At 39.3% G+C, this 24,366-nt stretch overlaps 1 protein-coding gene across 3 annotated transcripts; it reads left to right on the top strand.

The window, feature by feature from the left end:
- The first annotated feature begins 176 nt into the window (after window positions 1-176).
- On the top strand, window positions 177-21,845 carry LOC307173556 (uncharacterized protein). 3 transcript variants are annotated; one of them, XM_079896756.1, is made up of 5 exons: window positions 177-524; window positions 19,107-19,235; window positions 19,489-19,521; window positions 19,786-19,857; window positions 19,991-21,845. In XM_079896756.1, the coding sequence occupies exons 1-5, from the start codon at window positions 500-502 to the stop codon at window positions 20,053-20,055; spliced, it is 324 nt and encodes a 107-aa protein (XP_079752882.1). In that variant the 5' UTR covers window positions 177-499; the 3' UTR covers window positions 20,056-21,845. The 3 variants fall into 3 exon arrangements, 2 of the variants coding, with proteins under 2 accessions (XP_079752882.1, XP_079752881.1); XR_013823876.1 differs by having other exon boundaries at window positions 487-524; window positions 19,489-19,652; XM_079896755.1 differs by having other exon boundaries at window positions 493-524; window positions 19,489-19,581.
- Window positions 21,846-24,366: the final 2,521 nt, after the last annotated feature.

Raw genomic sequence — 24,366 nt, 5'->3', positions numbered from 1 at the left:
CTGGCAATCATTCTTTGTTTTCAAGTGGCAGGTAACCGTCGCAACTCTGTCATCATCATGTTAAGCCCACCCCGCCTACTCTATACACGACGTGATTGGCCTGACCCAATTTAGGTTTTTGCAGCTTGAAAGTCAATGGAGAGTTGCTAGACTGCCCTGGCTGCAAAATACATTTTGCTGCCGCTAGGGTGCGTCTAGATTTCTAGGCTACTGTTAACCCATCCCTTCCACATTAACCCACTTTTAAACCTAACCAAATCATCAATAGCAGTAAAAGTGTTTTGCAATACAACATGAACGAAATAACATTGTACCTAATAATCAATTTTTATGTAACTTTGTGGTTAAAACATAAGTATATTCTTATTTAGATATTTTTGTTTTCATGTTCATGTGTTCATGTGTGTCATGCATTCCTGCTTAACCAGAAGGTCTACTATGTCACTTGAGAAGAAACTTTGTTTTTTTCTGTTTGCATTTCCTTCTACTCAGAAGAGTGATGGGAATTGTGCCATTAATGTCAGGTAAGACATTTTATATTAACAAATACAAAATTTCATATGTGAAATACGTATTTTGCAAAATATGAGCATTGGTATCCTTCCGTCTATGAGTACCTGTTTATCTATAGTAATAGCTATAGTTTTTATGTCTGCGTTAACACTGTTATATATGAAAATGTAATGTGGAAGTGATTTAGTTGCACTGTGTTAGTTAACAGGCTGTTGCTGTAGTACATTAATGAAAGAAACAGACTTCAAAGAGCTAAAGAGTTTGTTGTATGAAATTAATCCTCAGTTTTGAGTTATGACACAGTATAGTATGTGTCATGTTAGGTGCATTTTGGCAGTTACTGTTTATGTTTTCTATGAAATAATATGTTTTCATTATTCAGGCTGAACAACTTTGTATGTTGGAGTCCTAAACCTTCGCTTAGTCATTCTTAACTGTTTATGGTTGTTCCTGGTTACGATTCCTAGTTTGTTAAGTTCAATAATGCCTGTGTATTGTCTTTATTCATTTCTGGTCTTAAACCGGTTCATGTGTAGTGATTTAATACAAACATTTAAAGTTTTCATTTCAGCGGTTCTTAGTATTATATGCCTATTGCATTGTAAAGAACTGTAACACTTTATAATGTGTTACAATTAATATTGTGATCAATCTTTTTCTGTACAGTCATACTGTACATAATTTTCTCAAGGTCTTACTCTGTATCTTTTGATATGAAAAAGTAAAAGTCAAATATATGTTTAATTATATATATATATATATATATGTGTGTGTGTGTGTGTGTGTGTGTGTGTGTGTGTGTGTGTGTGTGTGTGTGTGTGTGTGTGTATGTATATATATATATCCCCATGAAATGTTTGTAAACAGTTAAACTAAGAGTTGTAATATTTATTATTAATGTTAAATTAGATATTTCATATAATATTTACATAGTCAAAGCATAACAGATCACAGTAGACAATTATTTGATGTGTATTCTATATTATAGATTAATGGAGAGGTTAAATAAGTTGACGTCAAACATCCGTCATACACCGATACCACTTTTTCCAGAACGAGCACGATGTTGATTCTTTCATTTTTGGTCTGTCAATACCAATACCTATATTTTCATTGTATTTGTAATTTTTAAATATATTAGATAGAGAAACCAAAAGAATATGATTAATAATGTGCAATCAGCAATCAAGAGCAATGAGCATGCAACAGAAGTGTGTCAGTTAATGTTAGTAATATGTGCCTCGTTTTACAGTACATTCTTTAGTTGATTGTATGACTATTGGTGCCAATTATGATTTGCCTAGGCTTACCATGTCCTGGAAAACACAGCCCAGAGGGTTGTTCCATAAAACAAGATTAGAATACAAGCCAGGCTTATTTTGGTTAGTCAGACTTATTGTCGGTGGATTCTGTTTCATAAAGCAAACTTAAAATAGTTCAAACTCAGTTACCCTGGCAACTTATGCTGGGAAACTAGCCTGGTCCAGGGCAGGCTAACTGTCAGGCTAAGCCTCAGCTGTTACATCCTCTAACACTGACCGACAAGAACACAATGATATTACCACTGACACTCTCTCATACCATTATTGGACTTTATTAACCACTATTAGTCCAAAAATAAATACACAGTATACAGAAAATAAACTTAAATAAGGCTACAATGATAAATTAGACAATATATCTTTATATATATATATATATATATATATATATATATAGAGAGAGAGAGAGAGAGAGAGAGAGAGAGAGAGAGAGAGAGAGAGAAATACAATATATATACTACAGGTTTTCTTTTTTTACTGGCTGAATGTTTTGTGCCCAAGATTTAATTAGATTGTTTTAAAGATTTATGAATACATTTCTCTCTGGTTTTGTTTGGCAGCTGTAGTACATGTTTGTGATTATTAGAAGAACATTAGAACACAATCTAAAAAAAAAAGCTTTTTAAAGCAGAAGTTAAAATCACAAAATTAAAAATAAATAATTACAAAAGCACAGAATAAATTTTAACTGTTAAGATGAATCTGAGCTTAGTAATTGACAGTATATTAGCCTACATTTGATTTACCCCATTACAATAGTCCCTTTACAGTTATTGCTATCATAAAAATACACTTGTAGGTTTAAAATTCTAAATAAGGCACATCTAATGTCCAAATAACAAATATTTTAGCATATACATATTATGTACTTTATTGTGGCTTTCAATTCAAACACATTTAACACAATTATACAAATGGACAGTTCCTTTAAAGACATCATATTTTCCCCCCAATTAATATTCATTAATTATTTATTTTTCCTTCTACTTTTTTTTTCTTTTGTGATAATACCCACCAACACACAGCCTAAAAAACACATGATTAGAACAATAACCAAAAAGTACATAGTTAGACACTTTTACATATGATTTAAGGGGGAAAAGACAAAAAACAATTAATAAATATTAATAAAAATTTAACATTCACATATTTATATCAAACTCTTATAATGACACATAATTCCTAATAGTTATTCAAGTAATATTATTTGAATATCAAATATTCAATATTAAATAAGTCAATAAATAAAATAACAAATAACTAGAAATAAAAGGGAGGGAGGGTTATATAAAAATGTAGTTAATGTAGGCTAATATATATTCCTTTATTTTATGGAATATTCTTTGATTTTAGAGTTGCACATATCTTTTCAAAATGTATACATTTGCTCTTAATTTCCTGTTATCCTCTCCATAATGTACTTTAGAAACTAAAACTACTCATTTAAAACTGGGGATTCTTGCTTTCTCCAAAAAAGTATTGCATTAAAAGCTGTAATTCTCAGCATTCTAAAGTATACATCATCTTTATTAAGTAGCATAGGTCCTATACCCAAAACTATATTTTTTTATCTTTATATATTTAGTTTCTTAAAATAAACTTCCCTGAATTAGGCTAGTTCTGTTCACTGAAGTACTTCTGTTCGCTAGAAGTTCACTGCAACTTATCCAACATCCTAAAGATAAATTATTATAATTAGAAGATATTTCTAGTGTTATAAAATATCGCGTATTAATTTTCCAAGCAAAATGTATATTTTAGTCAGAATTATTGCGCTCCTATTTGGCGCGCATGCGCGCAGCAGCGCTCGTTCAATATGAAGATTAGCAGCAAAATGGAAACATTTGCATGACTTTCTAACATTTACAGATGGAAAATATAACTGTAAAATGTAAGTTTGGCACTGAGGGGGAAAAAAACACATCACAAACGCATAAAACAGCACAAAATATACGCTGTTTGATGGTGGATCGATTTGATCCACCATCGACCTCTAGGGCTGCTTCAAAAACGCGTGCACACGCAATTATATAGACTAGATAAACCTGGATCAAATTAGAGAGGTTGCGTGAACTTCAATAACCTTTTATGGAACCACTTTAGCCCCAACTTATTTGTTAGGCTCATTCAGGGCCGGCCCTGACCAATTTGCTGCCCTAGGCAAGATTTTACCTGGTGCCCCATGCATCACAGCCCATTTCACCCCGTCATTGTGTTTATGATTATTTAGCCTATATACAGTATATATATACACACATTACAGCCTAAACACAAATACCAAGAGCATTACATCTAATATTCAAGTCCCCATTATCTTTTATAGCACGTTTTACAATACAGATTTAATGTGAAGTTGTGAACTTTGCTATTTTGAATAAACCTGTAAATAAATATCATTACTAATTTTGGCAAATAAATTTTAAAAATGCCATATACAGTACAGGCCAAAAGTTTGGAAACATTACTATTTTTAATGTTTTTGAAAGAAGTTTCTTTTGCTCATCAAGCGTGCATTTATTTGATAAAAAATACAGGTTTTTTTTATATATATATATTGTGATATATTATTACAATTTTAAATAATTGGTTTTCAGTTTATTATACTTTAAATGATCATTTATTTCTGTGATGCAAAGCTAAATTTTCAGGATCATTACTCCAGTCTATAGAAATTATTCTAATATGATGATTAATTATCAAAGTTGGAAACAGTTCTGTTGCTTAATATTTTTTCATAACCTGTGATAGTTTTATTTAGGATACTTTGATGAATAAAAAAAAAAAAAAAAAAAAAAAAAGAAAATGTTTTAAAAATAGAAATCTTTTGTAACAACAATATACTCTACTGGTCAGTAATTTGGGGTCAGTAATTTTTTTCTTTCTTTTTTTGAAATAAATCAATACCTTTATTCAGCAAGGATGTATTAAATTGATAAAAAAGTGATCGTAAAGAAGATTTATATAATTAGAAAATATTTTTATTTTTAATAAATGCAGTTCTTTTTTAACATTGTATTAATCAAATAGGCTATATTAGGCAGCAGAACTGTTTCCAACACTCATAATAAATCAGAATATTAGAATGATTTCTAAAGGATCATGTGACACTGAAGACTGGAGTAATGATGCTGAAAATTCAGCTTTGCACCATATAAATAAATGATAAAGTATAATAAACTGAAAACCAACTATTTTAAATTGTAATAATATATCACAATATTATTATTTTTTTCTGTTTTTTGATCAAATAAATGCAGGCTTGATGAGCAGAAGAAACTTCTTTCAAAAACATTAAAAATAGTAATGTTTCCAAACTTTTGGCCTGTACTGTATCCCCCCCAAAACTGCAGAGTAAAACATGAATAAAAAATGCGTCTTAAAACTGACATGATTGTTACAAAATCACACAGTCTGGAGAACTCAGAACAACTGCTAACATTAAGTTTAAGGTAAAAATAACTGCCATGAAATTATAGTATCTTACTCCTATGCAATTAGATAAACTGTTCATTCACTACATCACTTTACCTCTGTCTTTATCCCCTTTTATTCTCTTCTCTTCTTTTTGGCACTGTATCTATCGCAGACTGCTCATTTATAATGTGTGTCATGTAAATTCGGCCATCCGTCACAATCAGGAAACTTTCACCGTGTCTAGAACTGGCGCGAGCTGCCAGGCCCGTTTCTACGAGCTGTGTGTTAACAAAAGCAGTGCTGTCTACATTGGATGCGGCGTCGCGCACGCTACACAACAAATTACCAACAACTGATCGCGCGCGAGCTCTGTTTCTGACGCACTTCAAGCACTCGATGGGCGGGGGGAGATTGATGAGCCGGACTTTTTTTTTTTTTTTTTGCTTTATTTAGTAGTATTTCGAATTAATGGTTTTAAAATATTATATTTCAAAAAAAAAAAAAATTGACTCGTTCACTCATTCTGGCGCCCCTATGGATGAGTGGCGCCCCTAGCATTTGCCTATTCCGCCTATGCAGCGGGCCGGCCCTGGGCTCATTCAAGTCCGGTTTTGGAGTTTAATCCCCGCTTTTCTAAGCGTCTTTTATGGAACAACCCTCTGGTCAATCTGGTGTGTTGTGGAAGATGTATTTACACAAGCCAGAGGAGGGGACAGCTAGATTTATTATTATTATTGTCACGTTTTGATGTGTTGAGTTCTGGGGCTCGTTCTTCGTACGTCGCTAACTCAGTTAGCTGGATTTGATTGTTGACGATTTGGCATGATCTTGGATTGTTTGGTTCTTCAAAGCTCATCCTGGGGCCTGTACCATGAAGCCGGATTAGGTGGCTAGCCAGCTATGTTTCAGCTTAGTTTCCGCCAACCCTGGGTTTTAGGTACTATGAAAGTAGCTAGGCTTTAATCTGTGTTCGTTGCCATGGTATCTTACGCTGCACGGCTAACCTGCTCCGGGGCAGGCTATGTTCTGGATTCAAGATCTCAGACTGAAGTTTGACCAATCAGCTGAGAGCAAAGAAACATATAGGTGACGTAACTTATTCCAAGTGTCTGTTGCAATGACTTCACCTTTTCTTCCAAATCCGGTGGACATCTCAGCGCAAATTGTTTGACGAGCACTTCGTAGAGAAAGAATTTTTAGCCAGACAAAATCCCCTTGCCTTTCCTAAAAGTTACTTGTATGAAAGATACAGATTTTCCGCGGAAGGAATGTCTTATCTTTGAGAACCTCTTGAGCCGCACATAAAGAATTTAACACGTCGAATTCATGCACTTACTGTTCCGCAAATATTGCGTTGCGTTTTTTTTTTTTCTTTTCAAGTGGTACATTCTTGCACGTGGGTGACGCACAGAAGCTATGGGAAAACACGGTTTGTCAAACCATTCGTAAGGTGGTCCTCGCTCTGCAGGAGTACATGAAAAGTTTCATTAATAGTGCTCCCCGGACATTTATTGACATGCATGTCCATAAAAGAGGGCTTTTATAAAATTGCCAGTAAGATATATTGATATATATATATATATTTTTTTTAAGCAAATTTCACAAGTGTATACAATATAATACATGTTAAGAATTATTTTGAAAAATTTTTTTTATTCTTCTTCTGTTAATCTTTTGATAGGATTCCCAAGTCATTGCATGTATGCAGTCTATTGCTCCAATCTCCACTGCTCTAGGGGAACATGAGGCAGATTATGTTAATAGGAAGTCCTATCACAGCCATAATGTTCAGGTAGAGATGATGTGAATATGTGAGATGATTATTTTCTGTGAGATGAATCTTTAAATTAATAGTAACATTAACAGATATAACAATGATTTACTAAACATTTCGTCTGCAGATGACTTGTGGTCATGAACATATATGATCAAGTTTGGATGCCAAATGGCCTGGCTCCAGTGCTTGTCTCACGAATTTTCCGTGAGTCTGTGTTGTGTCAGCACTTTGAGGAAAGCAAGTTAAATTTGGTACAATACAAAACACTGTTAATTTGAACTGAGCTAGAAAAACGCCTCGGTTACGACTGTAACCTCGGTTCCCTGAAGAGGGAACGAGCGTTGCGTCGAAAATGACGCTATGGGGAACGCTTTGCGTGATGACGTCTTGAAGCACATGTAAAATCAGTCCAATGGTGTGGCGGAACGTCAGAGGCGGGTGACGTCACGTACCAGGAAGCTATAAAAGCCGGCCCGAAACAGAAAACGAAAGCTTCGTAAAAGTCTGAAGTCGAGCTGACAGGCATGAAGGAGATATGGCAAGGCGACGCAACGCTCGTTCCCTCTTCAGGGAACCGAGGTTACAGTCGTAACCGAGGCGTTCCCTTTCAAGGGAACTCCCGTTGCGTCGAAAATGACGCTATGGGGAATGTCTATACCAACGCCTCCATAGCTACGAATGTCTGTCCTGTGTGAAATCTGATGAGCAGCACTAGGAAGACAAAACATGAGACCCTGGAGCAGAGTCTAGATCCAGAGAGTAAAACCTGACGAAAGTGTGCGGTGAGGACCAGCCTGCCGCATCACAGACGTCCTGTAAAGAAACTCCTGAAATAAGGGCCTTAGAGGCCGCCATACTCCTCGTCGAGTGCGACCGGACAGCCAAAGGAGAAGGCTGCCCAGCCGCCTCATAAGCAAGTGAGATAGCCTCGACCACCCACTTACTCATCCTTTGCTTAGACACTGGACCTCCTTTGTTAGGGGACCCAAAGCACACAAATAATTGATCACTTTTTCGCCACAGGGCAGCTCTGTGGACATATGCGTCTAACGCCCGCACAGGGCAAAGCAAATTATTAGCCTCCTGGTCAGCATTTTGAAAGGGAGGAGGACAGAAGGCCTGCAGAACAATAGGTCTGACCACATTAGTGGGGACCTTGGGGATATAGCCCGGTCTCGGATGAAGAAACGCTTTGACCATACCCGGAGCAAACTCCAAGCAGGACGGAGCAACCGACAATGCTTGAAGATCCCCTATTCTCTTGAGAGAGGAAATCGCAAGAAGGAAAAGAGCTTTCAGCGTTAAAAACTTCTCAGGAACCTCCTCAATTGGCTCAAAGGGGGCCAGGGACAAGCCTTGTAATGCAATGGACAGGTCCCATGGCGGCACCCTAGAGCGAACTGCAGGCCTCAGCCTCCAAGTGCCACGAAGGAAACGAGATATCAAAGGGTCTTTCCCCACAGACATTCCACCCAAAGGAATGTGGTAAGCACCTATGGCCGCCACATAAACCTTTAAAGTGGACGGGGTCAGACCTGCTGTGAACCGGTCCTGCAGGAACTCCAGCACTGTACCGATTGGGCAGTTAACTGGGTCCAACCGACGGTCACTACACCAAGAAGTGAAGACTCTCCACTTCAGGGCATAAAGTTTCCTCGTGGAGGGAGCTCTGGACTGTAGAATGGTCTCAACAACCTCAGTTGAGAGACCTGACTCTATGAGCTGGGCCCCCTCAGAGGCCAAGCCCACAGGTTCCACAGTTCTGGGCGGGGGTGAAATATTGAACCCCCTGCCTGGGACAGAAGGTCTCTCCTGACGGGTAACTCCAGAGGATGCCCGTCGAGGAGGGATACCAGATCCGGAAACCATACTCTGCCCGGCCAACGCGGGGCTATAAGAAGTAGGCGAACCCGGTCCCTGCGAACTCTTTCCAGAACTCCCGGGAGCAGAGCCACTGGGGGAAAAGCGTACAGACGTAGCCTCGGCCACGTCTGAACCATAGCATCCAGTCCCAGAGGAGCTGGATGCGTGAGGGAGAACCAAAGTGGACAGTGAGACGTCTCTCGAGACGCAAACAGATCCACTTGTGCTTGGCCGAACTCCCTCCATATCAGCTCCACCACCTCGGGGTGGAGCCTCCATTCCCCGGGCCTCGGCCCCTGCCTCGACAGAGTGTCTGCTCCTATATTCTGGACCCCGGGGATGTAAGCTGCCCTGAGTGACAGTAACTTCCCCTGGGACCACAAGAGGATATGGCGTGCCAAGTTGGATAACGGGCGCGAGCGCAAACCAAGCGTGCCGCACAAGCCATGAAAAGTGAAGCCAAAACGTCTCGATCGCCCCCCGGTGACTGGTCCTAGTATAGGTCATAAGTCCCGCCTCCCCGTGTTATTCAACGGGACGTGAGACAACTAAACAATTAAATTACACTTCAAATATCTTTTTTCCAAAGGTGGTTTCTTTCATTTGCTGTCGTTTTTATCACGCTGATGTAAGTTCAAGTGTCTGTTTCAAAAATAAGTTGGTTTTTAGTTAGTTACGTGATGCGGTGGTGTAACGTCATGATTGACAGCTGTGATTGACAGGTTCTCGAGCGAAGTAGTCACTGAAGCACCAACGGACATTTTTTTCGGTATCTTCGGAGGACTGAGGAGATTGTATTTACTTTATTTCAACAAGCCTCTTGTCGTACTGCAATCAATTTTTAAAAAAGTGTGCAGAATCCACTCTCCCTGAGTGCATCCTGCGAGAGTGAGGGCGGAGCGTTGATTTCGCGGCTTTACTTCCTGCTCACGACTGCGCAGGTCTGGTCCCGAGATCGCTACTGCGCAGACTCAAATTCCAATATGTCAGCGCCATATCGAGACGCTGGCGGCTTCAGTTTTCATCAATGGAAGAGAGCGGAGGGGCGTCGTCCATCTTTTTTTACAGTCTATGGCGCAAACCCCCTTGGTGGTTGATATAGGCGACTACCGACGTGTTGTCCGTATGTACTAGCACATGGTGTCCCCTGAGATCTGTGATAAAGCTCCTCAGAGCCCGGAAGACAGCTAACATCTCTAGGCGATTGATATGCCAGGAACGATGATGGTCTTCCCACAGACCTTGAGATGAGCGACCCTCCAGGATCGCTCCCCAACCCGTGAGGGAAGCATCCGTCGTTAGCAGTTTGCGACGACAAGGAGCTCCCAACACTGGGCCCTGGGACAGGAACCAAGGTTTCTTCCACATAACCAGGGCACGTAAGCATCGCCGCGTGACCCTGATTGTGCGAAATGGGTTGCCCCTCGGGGAAAACCCCCTGGTCCTGAGCCACCACTGCAGGGGCCTCATGTGCAGCAGTCCAAAAGGTATCACGTTGGAAGCTGCTGCCATGAGACCCAACAGTCTCTGGAACTGTTTGACAGTGAGTAGCTGGCCTAGCTTTACACTTTTCACAGCTGCAAGGATGGACTCTATACGTGGCGGTGATAGGCGCGCCTGCATCGACACTGAATCCCAAACCACGCCTAAGAAAGTGGTCCTCTGGAGTGGAGAAAGCACACTCTTCTTGGCGTTCAGCCGTAACCCCAACTCTTTCATATGGGCGAGAACAACATCTCGATGTTGAACCGCCATCTGATGCGACTGAGCTAAAATCAACCAATCGTCGATGTAGTTCAGGATGCGAATACCCTGGAGGCGCAGCGGCGCCAGAGCTGCATCCATGCATTTGGTGAAAGTGCGGGGTGATAAAGCTAGGCCGAATGGAAGAACTCGATATTGGTATGCTTTGCCCCCGAAAGCAAACCTCAGGAACTTCCAATGACACGGACGGATGGAAATATGGAAATACGCGTCCTTGAGATCTATCGTGACAAACCAGTCCTCGGATCTGATCTGTGGCACGATTTGTCTCAATGTTAACATTTTGAACTTGAGCTGCATGACTGACTCGTTCAGAACTCGAAGATCTAAAATGGGACGCAATCCTCCGTCCTTTTTTGGAACAATGAAATACCGACTGTAAAACCCGGTTTCCCTGTTGGAGGGAGGTACATATTCTATGGCCCCTTTCTCTAACAGAGTGTTTACTTCCTGTTCCATAACCAGAACCTGCTCGGGGGCCACCACTGTGGGTAGGACCCCCATAAACCGCGGTGGGCGTTTCTTGAATTGTATCTGATACCCTTTTTCCACGGTCTGCAGGACCCAACGAGAAACATTCGACAGTAGCTTCCACGCTGTCAAAGATTCTACTAGAGGTACCAGCCTCTCGAGACTGGTTTCTGGATTTTGTTGTTGTTGTTGAGTAGTCAATTCGTCGCCCTGTAACGGCGCACCGGCAGGGAACGACCGAACAGACTGCTCTAACACCCTCCTCAGAGGGGGCGGGCATCCCGAGGCCACTACGTTTCCGGGTGGTCCTTGAGATATGTGCTCGCCGGAGACCGCTGCGCCCTGTAACACCGGAGGCGGCAGGGTTGGCAGAACGGTCCCCTGAGGGTACCGAAGAGAGGCGGGCACCGTAAAAAGAGGTGTTGACCGCTCTGCTTCGGGGGGGACTACCCTCATTTGTCCTGAGCCCTCGGACGTCAGGACTTTTTCCCAGCAGCCTTCTTGGCGGTAATAACGGTCCGCAGATCCGTTCTACCCCTCGAGGGCTGCTGGGTTTGAGAGCGCCCTCCGTGTCCCCGAGATTTTTGTGGGGGAGCACGAGAGGACACACTCTGTTTTTGAGTGGCACGATGGTCAGCGCTCTTTTTAGAGGAGTGAGGCTGCTCCCTCTCAGCAGCCTCATAGAATGAACGGCGGGGGAGAAGTTTCTGGAGTGCAACTGCCTGTTTAGAGGCCTCTTGTGATTTAGCTATCGCACTGTTCACAACATCACCAAATAGACCAACAGTGGAGACCGGAGCATCTAAGAGAACATGTTTTTCTTTTTCTTTTATGTCGCTCAGATTGAGCCACAGATGCCTCTCAGTGGCCACCAGGGCTGCCATAGACCGCCCGATTGATTTAGCGGTCTCCTTGGTGGCCCTGAGAGACAGATCCGTGGCTCTGCGTAGTTCAGCCACTGTGTCTGGACCAATACCCCCGCCCTCCTCTAAATCCCCCAATAATTCAGCCTGATAGGCCTGCATAATAGACATCGTATGCAGACACGCTGCAGCTTGACCAGCGGCTGCATATGATTTATGAACCAGCGATGATGTAAATCTTACTGGTTTAGAGGGAAGAGAGGGAGCCTTCAAGGAAGATGCCGTCGCTGGAGAGAGATAGCTCGCGAGCGTCTCTTCCACCTTCGGCATCTCCCCATAACCATACTCTTTATAATTGTGAATGGAAGAGTAGTGAGAAGTTTGTGTTGTGTAAACTCTGTATGACATAGGTTTCCCCCACGATCTCGACACCTCGGTGTGGAGATCGGGGAAAAACGGAAGGCTTCTTCTCTGAGGCTGAGCACGAGATGGCAGGAAGCGTTCGTCGAGCTTACTTTTCGAGCGAACGTCCTGCCTATCCTCTGGCCACTCAATAGATAATCTTTCCACTGCTCTAGTAACAACATCGAGAAGCTCTTCAAACGCATGAGACTGAGGTGGCGAATCCTCAGACCCAGCGTCAATACTAACAACATCCAACTCCTCGGAGCTGGATAATTGTAGTACTGGTGCCTCTCTCGGGGGGGAAGAAACCGCAGCGCGTGCTTCCACACCCTGATGAGAGGCACTGGATCTATCAGAAGGTTGCTGAGATAAGGCAGAGCCCGTCTCAACATCCACTGATAGATCCATTTGCGAACCCCAGGTCTGAGATCGACGCTGTGCCTCGGCAGCAGCGGGACCAGAGCCCTGGGGAACGTGATCGGGATTGAACCGTGCCAACCGGGATCGGAGCGTACGCAATGGAAGCGCACAGCAATGCACACAGTCACCACCCTCGAGTGCTGACTGGGCATGCTCCTCTCCCAAACAAACAACACAAAGAGTGTGTGTGTCACCTCCCGTTATATAACGCGGGCAGGGATGGACACACACTCTAAACTGCTGCTTGCTCGCCATACTGAATAATATATATAAATATATAGACAGACAACACCAAATAACACGGACAGATTCAACACAGAGCGCAACTGAAGACTCAGAAAGCTTTCGTTTTCTGTTTCGGGCCGGCTTTTATAGCTTCCTGGTACGTGACGTCACCCGCCTCTGACGTTCCGCCACACCATTGGACTGATTTTACATGTGCTTCAAGACGTCATCACGCAAAGCGTTCCCCATAGCGTCATTTTCGACGCAACGGGAGTTCCCTTGAAAGGGAACCTACACAATAACCCCCTATCATGACCCTCAGACAGGGCCACAGCATCAATGTGGCCGTCAGTAAAACCAGAGTGAAGATAGAGATGACCTTTGGCATCCTAAATGCACGTTTCAATGGTGTTCGGCCCTTAAGAGTCACCAGAGCGGGCATCACAGATAGTGGCTGCATGTGCCATTCTGCACAATATAGCCACCAGTAGAAAGGAGCGAGAAACACCACAAAACCAGCTTCTCCCCGATGACACTGACCCGATCACACTTGACCACCCAGCTGGTGCAGACGTAGATGCAATCACCATACAATATTACACTTAATAAAAGTTTTATTGGTTTTGTGGGATGGGAGGGAGAAAGAGAGCAAGAGAAAGTTGCATTAATAAATATTCATACTAAAGTGTTACTTGGTTAAATAAGTTATACTAATATATATATATACATACTGAGATCAGTTTTATCCAGCTGTTTGATTTTGTTTGGAGCCTCCTCAGCTCACAGTCAGCTCCTTTAGTGTGCAGTCTAGTTCGAGTCTCCTTTTGTACAGGGCCCTGACTGAGTCTGTTTCCACCTGAAACATAATTCCACCACAAACATGATCATTACAAGTTTTCTGGAGGCTCATCAAAATCACAAAAAGTTCCTTGACTTCCTACAAACACAGGACTGACTGTAATTTATGTCAAGGGTTTTAAATCCTTACACATTTCTTCTGAAGCCCATTGAGGTAGAGGCTTCAGTTTCTGGGGCAGGTTGTGAAAAATCCTACAATAAAAGAGATGTGTAAGGGCCAGTCCCTTTATGCCACACATTCAAATGTTTTCCATAATAAAAAGCCCAGTGCATTCACATCAGCAAATGTCTGAGAACACACAGACAGAGTGTCTTCTCTTCATCATTTCCTCCACCCTAATAAATAAAAATAGGCCAATGTAAAGCATAACTGTTGTAAAGCAGGTTATGTTTGGTGTTCTGTCTGCTGCATACTGACCTCTGTGGGAGACTGTGTGTGTGCTGGCTTCAACAGGGACACTGTATTTCCCTCTACTGCAGAACATACAGTCAGCCATATTTAAAACTTAAAAAAGTAGTAATGTATTGCACACGTACCCAGTGTTACTTGCTTAGAGGAGCCAGCACCAGGGTCAGATTGTAGCACCTGTAATCCCATCCATAATCGTCCGTCCCTTATTGCCTACTCAGAGCCAACTACTCTGCCACAGTGTATTCTGGTTTTCTGAATTTAATTCTTTATTTCTGTTTTCTGCAAACAAGTGTTTGTGATAAAATGTTCACAAAAATAATAAAAGGTTGTGGTAAATACTCACCACTTTGAATTATATTTTTTATATTTTGTCTTTATCTGCTGCCAAGAACATTTGGAGTTGGGGTTGCATCTAAAAATCAATGAATATTAATTTTTCTTAGTACCGGTAGGCTACATGCACATTTTTATATATTATGAAAATAGGCTATAGGCTATATTACACGTATAGGCTACACATACATACATAATTTTACATAAATATAGAACGTATTTGTTTAACTTACACATTAACAATCAGCAATCTTTCTCCAACAGTCTTCTCTTGCTTTGGCAGCAGAGACCGTATTGTTTCGAGCTTGAAATACATATTTAAATTCATCGTAATTATGAATGATTATCTCTTGCTCATCCGCGGAAAAATCGCGACCCGCGATTGGTTGTTCAGTGTCGACGTCACTCTTTTATGTGCACGCGCGCGTGGAGTAATCATAGCTTGAGGATCAAAGCCTGAGTTGACAGAGAAAGTTGATGAGCTGCATCATGGTACCAATAAAGCCTGATTGCATCGGTTTAGTTTTGTCAACTCAAAACTTATCCTGTAACCCCGAGTTTGTTCAGCTACCTTCATGGTACAGGCCCCTGGACTTGCTGCCATAGCAACATGTGCGCAAGCTTAAACCTGCTCGGGAGCAGGCTTATTTCATGTAAACAGGATTAGACTGCGGCTTCAAGCGGAGCTGATACGGGAAGTCCAGCGCAGCGCGATAGTGCACTTTCTGAGATATATATTTTTTCTCGTGACTCGTGAGATTGTCATTTACATTATTAATTTGTTGGAAACGCACATTTATTTTTGACTTGTCGGAGTCGGCTTTAACTACAGCACAAAGTGTTTGCATTGCCCTAAGAGTATTTGCAAGTGGCTCTTTCCTTTACACTATTGGAGATGCGGAGAACTTGATGGAAAGTGCTGTGTCTCGTGTCATTCAGAGTTTACCTGGCACTTTTAGGTTTAAAAAACAGTTTTAGGTTTTTTTGTGGCATTTCTAAGCCACTTAAGAACCAATGATGTAAAGCATTTTTTTTAAAGCATTTTTTTCTATCATAATTTTTTATGAAGATCATGCAATCATGACCATGCCCATTACAGTATGTCACTCAGGCTTCACTAACGTGATTGGTACCATAGACTATAGGCTTAGATCATAGACTGCCATCAAGGCCTCAATGAAGCGGATTATGTGAACAGAAAGGGGGTTCACAGTGTAAATGTGCAGCCCAGTTACTATTGGGATTCTTAATATTCCAGATTAGTAATATTATATCAAAAAAAAAAAAAAAGGCAGTTGACTAAAATCTTCCATATCACAAATGTGAAAGCAAAATGGCCAGGATCTGTGCACATTTATGCACATTATTTGAAAGTGGTAAGGAAAGTTCCACAATTAAATATCAAGCTCACTGTATTACATACACTTATGCTGATCCTAACAGAACTGCATTTTTTCATAGGTGATTATGACATGTTCCTGCCTGCAGACATTCAGGCAGGGGCTCGTTCTTCGTATGTTGCTTAAAACATCCGAGATCAAATGAGACATCCAAGATGATATCATCGTGCTACTCATGATCTGGCTAATTGGGTTCTTCGAACACACTTGCTGGATATGATTAGTATAGCTGGATTGAGTTATCTGAGATAATTGCGCGTTCATGCGCTGGTTTAAAAGGGGATATGTATCGATAGCAGAAACATTGATCAGCAACGCTGCTATTGGCTGCTCAGCGTGGCCAAAGAGCGCGCTCAGTTTTTCTCCTCAGCAGAGCAAGAACTAATAGTCAAAATTTATTCGGAATTTTAATGTTTAATCAAAACGCCAGGGAACACCTCAAAGTCTGCAAAAGCCAGGAGAGAGGGCTGGTAAAAAGTAGCAGACAATTTAAATCCGTTAGAAGTGGCCATGTTAGATGTTTTTTGATCACTTATTAGCCTATATATTTGTATTTTAATAATTGCATAATTACTTTGTTCATTGTAATGTCAGAGTCACCACACTAGAACATGGGAACTAATAAAAGTGAAGTACAAAAATATTCTACATAATGGTAATTTTTTGTTATATTATAGTCTCTTTTATAAAAGGCACTGTTAAATAAATGGTTGTCTGTTTATAAAAGCAACCAAGAAAAAGGCTGAGAAAAAGAAAGAAAAGATCTTAGTAGCCTACACTGTAAAATAATTTTTGCTGCATTAAATTAAGGCCGTATAGTCATTTCAACTGTTAAATCTTGAGTAATGATGAATTGCTTTGACTTGTGAAAGTGAAAACTGATCAAATATGTTAATGTAAACATATTTTGCCATGAGTTATTGATCACATTTTTCCCCAGTGTAGTTCATTGTAATGACATTGTGTTTTCCTCTTTTGTGCACTTTTACATAATACACACTTGTATCTGTTCCCAAGAAAGTGGTGGCTGAAATATGTGCAGTAAGTGGACATTTTCTAACTTTCCAAAGGAAAGAAAGTATAAGACTTTGTAATGTCCATTTGTTTCCATTGCACTGGCCAGTGAATAAACCCTCTCAGATAACTGTCATATGGAGGAACTAGCCTACCTGCAAGTGCATAAATAACTTTACTTAATTTATACTTGTATGCTTTATGGCTGCAATATAAGTTGCAGGATTCCACATCTACAGAAAGGCCTACAGAAGAGTCTGCACAGACAGAGGAGACATAGGCCTACAGGTGGGCAGTGGATAGCCAACTTTTCCTTTTTATTTGTTGCATGAGGCATGTGTCTAATCTCTTGTTGCAGGCACTTGACCACTGGCTTTTCTTTACAAAGAACAACTGAAATAAAACTCTAGGAACTAAGCATATTTGTCTTTTATTAAACATTTAATGAAAATTGTTTTATTTTATTTTTGTGGCAATGTTGTGTAATATGGCACATGCAACAATGTCACAGGCCCTGTCAGGTGTGCAACCCTCAGACTTTTCAGACACTGACATCTTCCCTTTAGTTAGCCAAAGTTCATTTCATTGTGTGCCCTTGTCCTGGTGCTGCATTGTAACTGGTTTGGGTCAGGGAATGGGGTCATAAAACACCTGTCTGCAGGAACATGTCAATCACCTATGAAAAAAATGCAGTTCTGTTAGGATCAGCATAAGTGTATGTAATACAGTGAGCTTGATATTTAATTGTGGAACTTTCCTTACCACTTTCAAATAATGTGCATAAATGTGAATGTCTGAAAATGCTTAAGTCATGCACAGATCCTGGCCATTTTGCTTTCACATTTGTGATATGGAAGATTTTAGTCAACTGCCTTTTTTTATTTGATATAATATTACTAATCTGGAATATTAAGAATCACAATAGTAACTGGGCTGCACATTTACATTGTGAATCCCCTTTCTGTTCACATAATCCCCTTCATTGAGGCCTTGATGGCAGACGTAGCCTATAGACTAGTCTATATGGTACCAATCACGTTAGTGAAGCCTGAGTGACATATACTGTAATCGGCATGGTCATGATTGTATGATCTTCATAAAAAATTATGATAGCCTAAAAAAAAAAAATAATAAAAAAAAACTGCTTTACAACATTGGGTCTTAAGTGGCTTGGAAATGCCACAAAAAAACCTAAAACTGTTTTTTAAACCTAAAAGCGACAAAAAACGACAATCTCACAAATCACGAGAAAAAATATATATCTCAGAAAGTGCACTATCGCGCTGCGCTGGACTTCCCGTATCAGCTCCGCTTATGAAGCCGGGATCTCCTGTTAACATGAAATAAGCCTGCTCCCGAGCAGGTTTAAGTTTGCGCACATGTTGCTATGACAGCAAGTCCAGGATGAGCTTCGAAGAACCAAACAATCCAAGATCATGCCAAATCGCCAACAATCAAATCCAGCTAACTGAGTTAGCGACGTACGAAGAACGGGCCCCGAGCCCCTGTTCTGTGATCTTGTTTTCCCCTGTCTTTGTGATTTTGGTTTAATCCTGTTTGTTTTTCCCTGTCTGTTTAATTAGATATTCTCATCACATGTGTCTTGTTAATTGTCCCGTTAGCCCCAGTACATTTAAACCCTGTGTTTTCCCTCAGTGTTTGTTGGTCGTCATCCATGTATGGTTGTGTGTACTGAATTCCTGGAGTTTTTCCTTTGTTCCTGTATGTTTCTGGAAGCTTAGTTTGTAAATAAATCAACTACATTGAAGTTCCTGTGTCCTCGTCTTCAGCATCCTGCAACAACCCTGACAATTATACATTGGCATAAATCATTTAGAAACACAGAATGAAATTTAACATGCGTAGTAATCAACTTAGAAAATAGCAAATCAGATTTAAGAGATTACCATGCATGCACTTTATCTATATTTTGATATATATATGCACTACTTGGATGAGAATCAGTGATAAGCTCAAAAATCGCAAAAAAAAAAAAAAAAAAAAAAGCCAAATTTATTTGTATCTTTCACAATACACATTGTTTCAAAACAGAAATAATTAAAGGAGCTGGATCCGAAGAGGTCACAGAGCTGGAGAATGTGGACATGATGGCAGAGAACACTGATGATGATGTGCCACAAAACAATATCAGACAGCAGAGCATGGACTATCCTCCTGATTGTGAGTCATACAATGAAGTTCATAAAATATTGACTTATTCCCTTTCACCTGTACTTTTTTTTTTTTCAGTGCAAATAAGAGAAGCCAGTATTTTTAACACTTTAATAAAAGCCAATAGACAGTATAAATAGTTTACATGTTTCTGAACAAACCTTTTTCTTATGTAATGGGCATTATACAGCTAGTGCAGAAGTTTATTCAAGAGTGAAATATTCTCTTTCATTGGTCCTGTGTCTCTTCTTCTTCTCTATAGTCCTTCCTGATGAAACATCAGTGCAAATAACAGGTGCTAGTATGTCAGATGACTTAAAGATTTTACATCCTGCATGTTCAAGAACTGAATCTGGTGCGAATGACATTGTAAATGGCATTAAGTAATTAACAGTAATTATACTGTTAAGTGTTGTGTTCTATGTGGTGAGTGAATCCTTCATCTGAGTTACTCAATGAATATGTTGAAAGACATATTTTAAAAACATAATTGACACAAGCAATAAATACTTTCACAATTTGCATTCAGTAAAATGTTTGTAATCAACAATTTCCACAGAGAACAAAAATGAAAACCAAAAACAGAAGAAATGCAGTGCAGGAGGGGATGTGAGGATTTCTGACGATATGTGTGAGTATTCAACTGAAAATGAAAAAACATCACTTAAGTAAACTGAGTATAAAGTGTATCATGCATTCGATTTATTACTCATAATTAGTAATGAAGACAAAAATGCTAATATGAACGTGTTTTTCCTTCACAGTACATAGAAATGACTCTATCAGCTCTATCCGTTCATGTGACTCAGGATATGTTTCAACAAGATGAGTTCAATTTTCTATGAAAATGATGAGGAGAACAAGTAAAAAAAATGTCAACTTCAATTAAGACCAGCAGCACAGACAGACTTTATTACGTGAATGAGTTACTGATGATTGGTTTGGCTTTGTTTTTGCAAGGCCAGGGTTTTTCTTTCTTTTCTTTTTTTTTTCTTGTGTTTTATTTTTCTCTTGTGAGTGTCTGAAAAATTGCTGCTGTGATCCTGAATCCTGCCCTGGCTGTGGATTCTTATCCCTGGTTTGGACTGGCGAGCCATCCCATCGTTTCGTACCTGGAAACAGAGTAAAAAGAGTTTTTTGGTTGGGTAGGACAGAACTGCATGCATACATTGTGTTTTTCAAGTTTTCCTGGATTTCCCTGAAGACAGGGAATGGGATTTTTTTTCCCTTTTTTCCCTTTTCTCTTAATGGACTGAACTGCATTCATTTTTGATGAACATTCCTACTCAGTCATTTTTTCAAATGTAAAAACAAGACATTGAACTTGAAATTGATTTGTTGTAACTTCCTAGTTGTGATATAATACTGTAAGTTTTTGTCCACTGAATAAAACTGTCCAAGCAAATGTCCAAATTTGAAGATTTCAAAAAAAAAAAAAAGTTCTTGAACAGCTTTTGTGTTTTATACAGTACTTTATCAAATATAATGCATTTTGCAATGTTAAAATTTAACTTTACGGTCATAAAATAATGTTCTGTGTAAAAGTCATTATATTGACTATTATTTACAGTTTTTACCAATTGCTTACACACGTTTTCAAAACTAAGTCTCCTTTTTTCAAAACTCTACACACAATTCTCAAAACTGCACACACAAAATGCAAAATGCCTCACATCTCCTTCAAAATGCAACACTGCATTCAAAATGCCATAAACACATGTCAGAATGAAGCATTTGCATCAAATGGCAAACACTTCTTTCATAATAGTACATTTTTGGATATACCATGTAAACACTGCTGTTCTAAATCTAAAGCTCTTTGGTCTTTCATAGGCTTATATCTACATTTCAATACAATGTATACAGTGAAAGTAATCTGATGTAACAAGTACACTGTAAACACCAATGCAATGTAGAAACAGTTTTTCTCAATTGTTTACACACAAATACTGGTACTTGAGACACAATGACCACAACGTGTAACTCATTCACCAACCCCCTGAACCAATTCTGCTAAACTACAAGCACAATTCCTGCTTTACACTCAAATTGCAGTTCTAAAACACACTTTTTTCAAAACACTACACACAATTCTCTGCTTTTGGCACACTTTTCATGCAGAAAATCTCTTGTTTTCACAAGGAACACACTGCCATTCATATATGCACACTGACTCATCACATGGGCAAACACCCGTCACACAGTTTTACAATTAGCAATCAGAGCTTTAGCATAAAAGGGCAACAGGTCAGCTCTTCAGTGGAGCAATGGATGCCAACATTGGATTTTTTTTTATTTATTTTTTTACTGTAACTGTATACAGTCAATTCTTCTGTTGTTTTGTATGTAGACCACTGTGTGTACAACATTGTGTTTGTTGGGATGTACACTGTGTTCATTGTTTTTGTGGGGAAAATAAAATATATCTGTTACCGTGTTTTTGTGTGTTCTGAGTATAAAAACAATATTCTCAAATATTTTACAACACACTTATGTATGTACTGTCTGTAGTAAGTGTAACACTGAACCAAAAAAAGGCCTAAGTCATTATGATGAATGGAGAAGAAGTGTTTTCCATTCATCATAGTGTTTTACACTGAGCACATCAGTGTTCAACTGGTTCTTCATATGATGGTTTGTATGTGTCATTTGAAAACAAAATACCATTTTGAGAAGAAATAACATTGTTTTGAATGTAAAGTTTAATTCCCGGGGGGTCCCAGGAATCCATTGTTCAAAACAGATCATCTGACCTTTGACCTATGTAGGCCTATACTACAGTAAAGCAGTGATTGGTTAGTGATCAGTTACAGTTTTTACCAACTGCTTACACACACAATCTTTTCATGTCACACAATTTTTGAAACCTCTCACTCAAAGTGCAAAACTACATGCCAAATCTTCAAAACCATAAGCTATTTCTCAGCCTTTGACTCAGTTTTCAATTGCATAAAACACTTTTTTTCAAAACACTACACACAATTCTCTACCTAAAACACAAAAATCTATCAGGAAGTGACTTGCTTTCCTTTTCCAAACATAACCAATCAAAATGCTACACTTATTCACCAGGTCACACAGACACACTCCTCACATGTGCAAACACTAATTGCTTAACTGATCACTAACCAATCACTGCTTTACTGTAATATAAAGAATATACTTTTGGTTTACAGTACCTATGTTTATGGTTTTGTTGTATGCTACTGTAAACAACAATAATGTTAGACCTAATAAATATTTTCTGCTTCTACATTGCATTGGTGTTTACAGTGTACTTGTTACATCAGATTACTTTCGTATGAAGGTAAATAGTATGAAGGTAAAACAGTAGCAAAACTCGAGAGCATGTAAATGTGAATTTGAGAACTTGTACAATAAATATTCGTACTTGTACATGAACATTTACACTCACAGCTCCAATGTGAAAACCTGTAAAATAAAAATCTGAAGTTGAATGTTGAAATTTGCACTCGCAGACAATAGTCACAAACCTGTATTCTGAATCTGAAGCTGCAGACAAGTAGACACAAATGTGTAAAATGCCATTCACAGAAATACAACGACAGACACAAACTTGTAATATATATTTTGCGTTTAATCTTATGTTCACATTCGCGGTACTTCCTCAATTAGGCACTTGCAGCTTCTCAAATCTGTCACTGCAATTTCAAATTTCGCGCCTTGACTTTTGCTACTCTTTTCGCGATACATCAGGTGTAAAACTATAGCCTGACTTCGTCATACTCATATTCTAGTCAGAATGTGAGTCTGATACTGCTCCATAGAGATTTGATTATGGGGCGTGTCTCAACCGAACTAGGAAAAAAAAAACCTCTGCACTCAATGGTCAAAGGAGCCGTTTTATTGGTTGGCACCTAGCCAATGAAATGGGAGTTCGATGATGTCACGAAACCCGCGTGCACTGAAACACTAACATGGCTTAATGCATTAGACTGATATTAAAATAAATAAACGAAATTATCAAACTCAGTAGACACAATGCTAATGCATACTACAGAAAAGCAGATGAGCACAGAATATGACGTAAAACATATGACGTATGCCATATATATATATGCCCTATATATATATGGTATACCATAGACTGTAAAAGACACACACACACACACACACGTACGTATATATAATTTATTTATGTTTTGTTTGTTTTTGTGTGTCCAACAGTTAGGCTAGGGTGAATATTTAAAACATTTACATTTTTCCAAAGCGACTTACATTGCATATTAAGGTATACATTTTACATTCTTATCAGATAATTTAGGTGCATTTTCATATTGCAATGGAATTGGCACATATATATATATATATATATATATATATATATATATATATATATATATATATATATATATAAGCAAATGTGTGTTCAGTGCAAATAAACTTGCTGCCTAGTGTTTTATTAATAAAGTAACAAATTATGTGTTTTTTTTATTGTTTTTAATTTTTATTTTATAACTGTTGGTCCATTAAGCCTCATTAAGCGTTTTCTTGGGTTTCGAGGAAAACGTACAATTAAACGCGTTGCGTTCATATTCTGTGCTCAATTTTTTTTCTGTATAGGCTATGCTTTATGGTGTTTCCTGTTTGGTCTTTTAATACCACTGTCTCAATTAAACGCGTTGCGTTCATATTCTGTAAAACTATTCCAGTAAAACTAATGATATTTCATAAAAATATTTTCCAAGCGTTTTAAAAAATAGCTGATACATATGCATACAAATGTTTGCATTGTGGCTGGCGTTGTTCATTGGTGAGGCATCGACCAATAAAATGACTTCATTCCGACCCCAGCCCCGCCCCCGACTCTGCTCTCTCAAGTCTGCATTTACAAGTGCACGAGTGAGTTTTGCTACAGGCATATCGCAAAAAGAGTAGCAAAAGTCAAAGCGCTAGGATTTGAAGTTGTACTGCCAGATATGAGAGGTTGTGAGTGCCGACTTGTGGTTGTACAACGAAACTGAACTAAAGCACAAAGATAAATGTGTAGTACACAATTGTGCCTGTCATTTTGTTTATGTAAATGACACTTTACACATTTGTAACTATTAATCTGCAACTTCGAATTCAAAACACAGGTGTTCTGAGTATTGTCTGTGTGTGCAAATCGATAGATGCA

Source organism: Squalius cephalus, assembly GCF_949319135.1.
Source record: "Squalius cephalus genome assembly, chromosome: 16".
NCBI lineage: Eukaryota > Metazoa > Chordata > Actinopteri > Cypriniformes > Leuciscidae > Squalius > Squalius cephalus.
The sequence above is the reverse complement of the archived record's forward strand: the minus strand, read 5'-3'. Positions and strand labels throughout refer to the sequence as shown.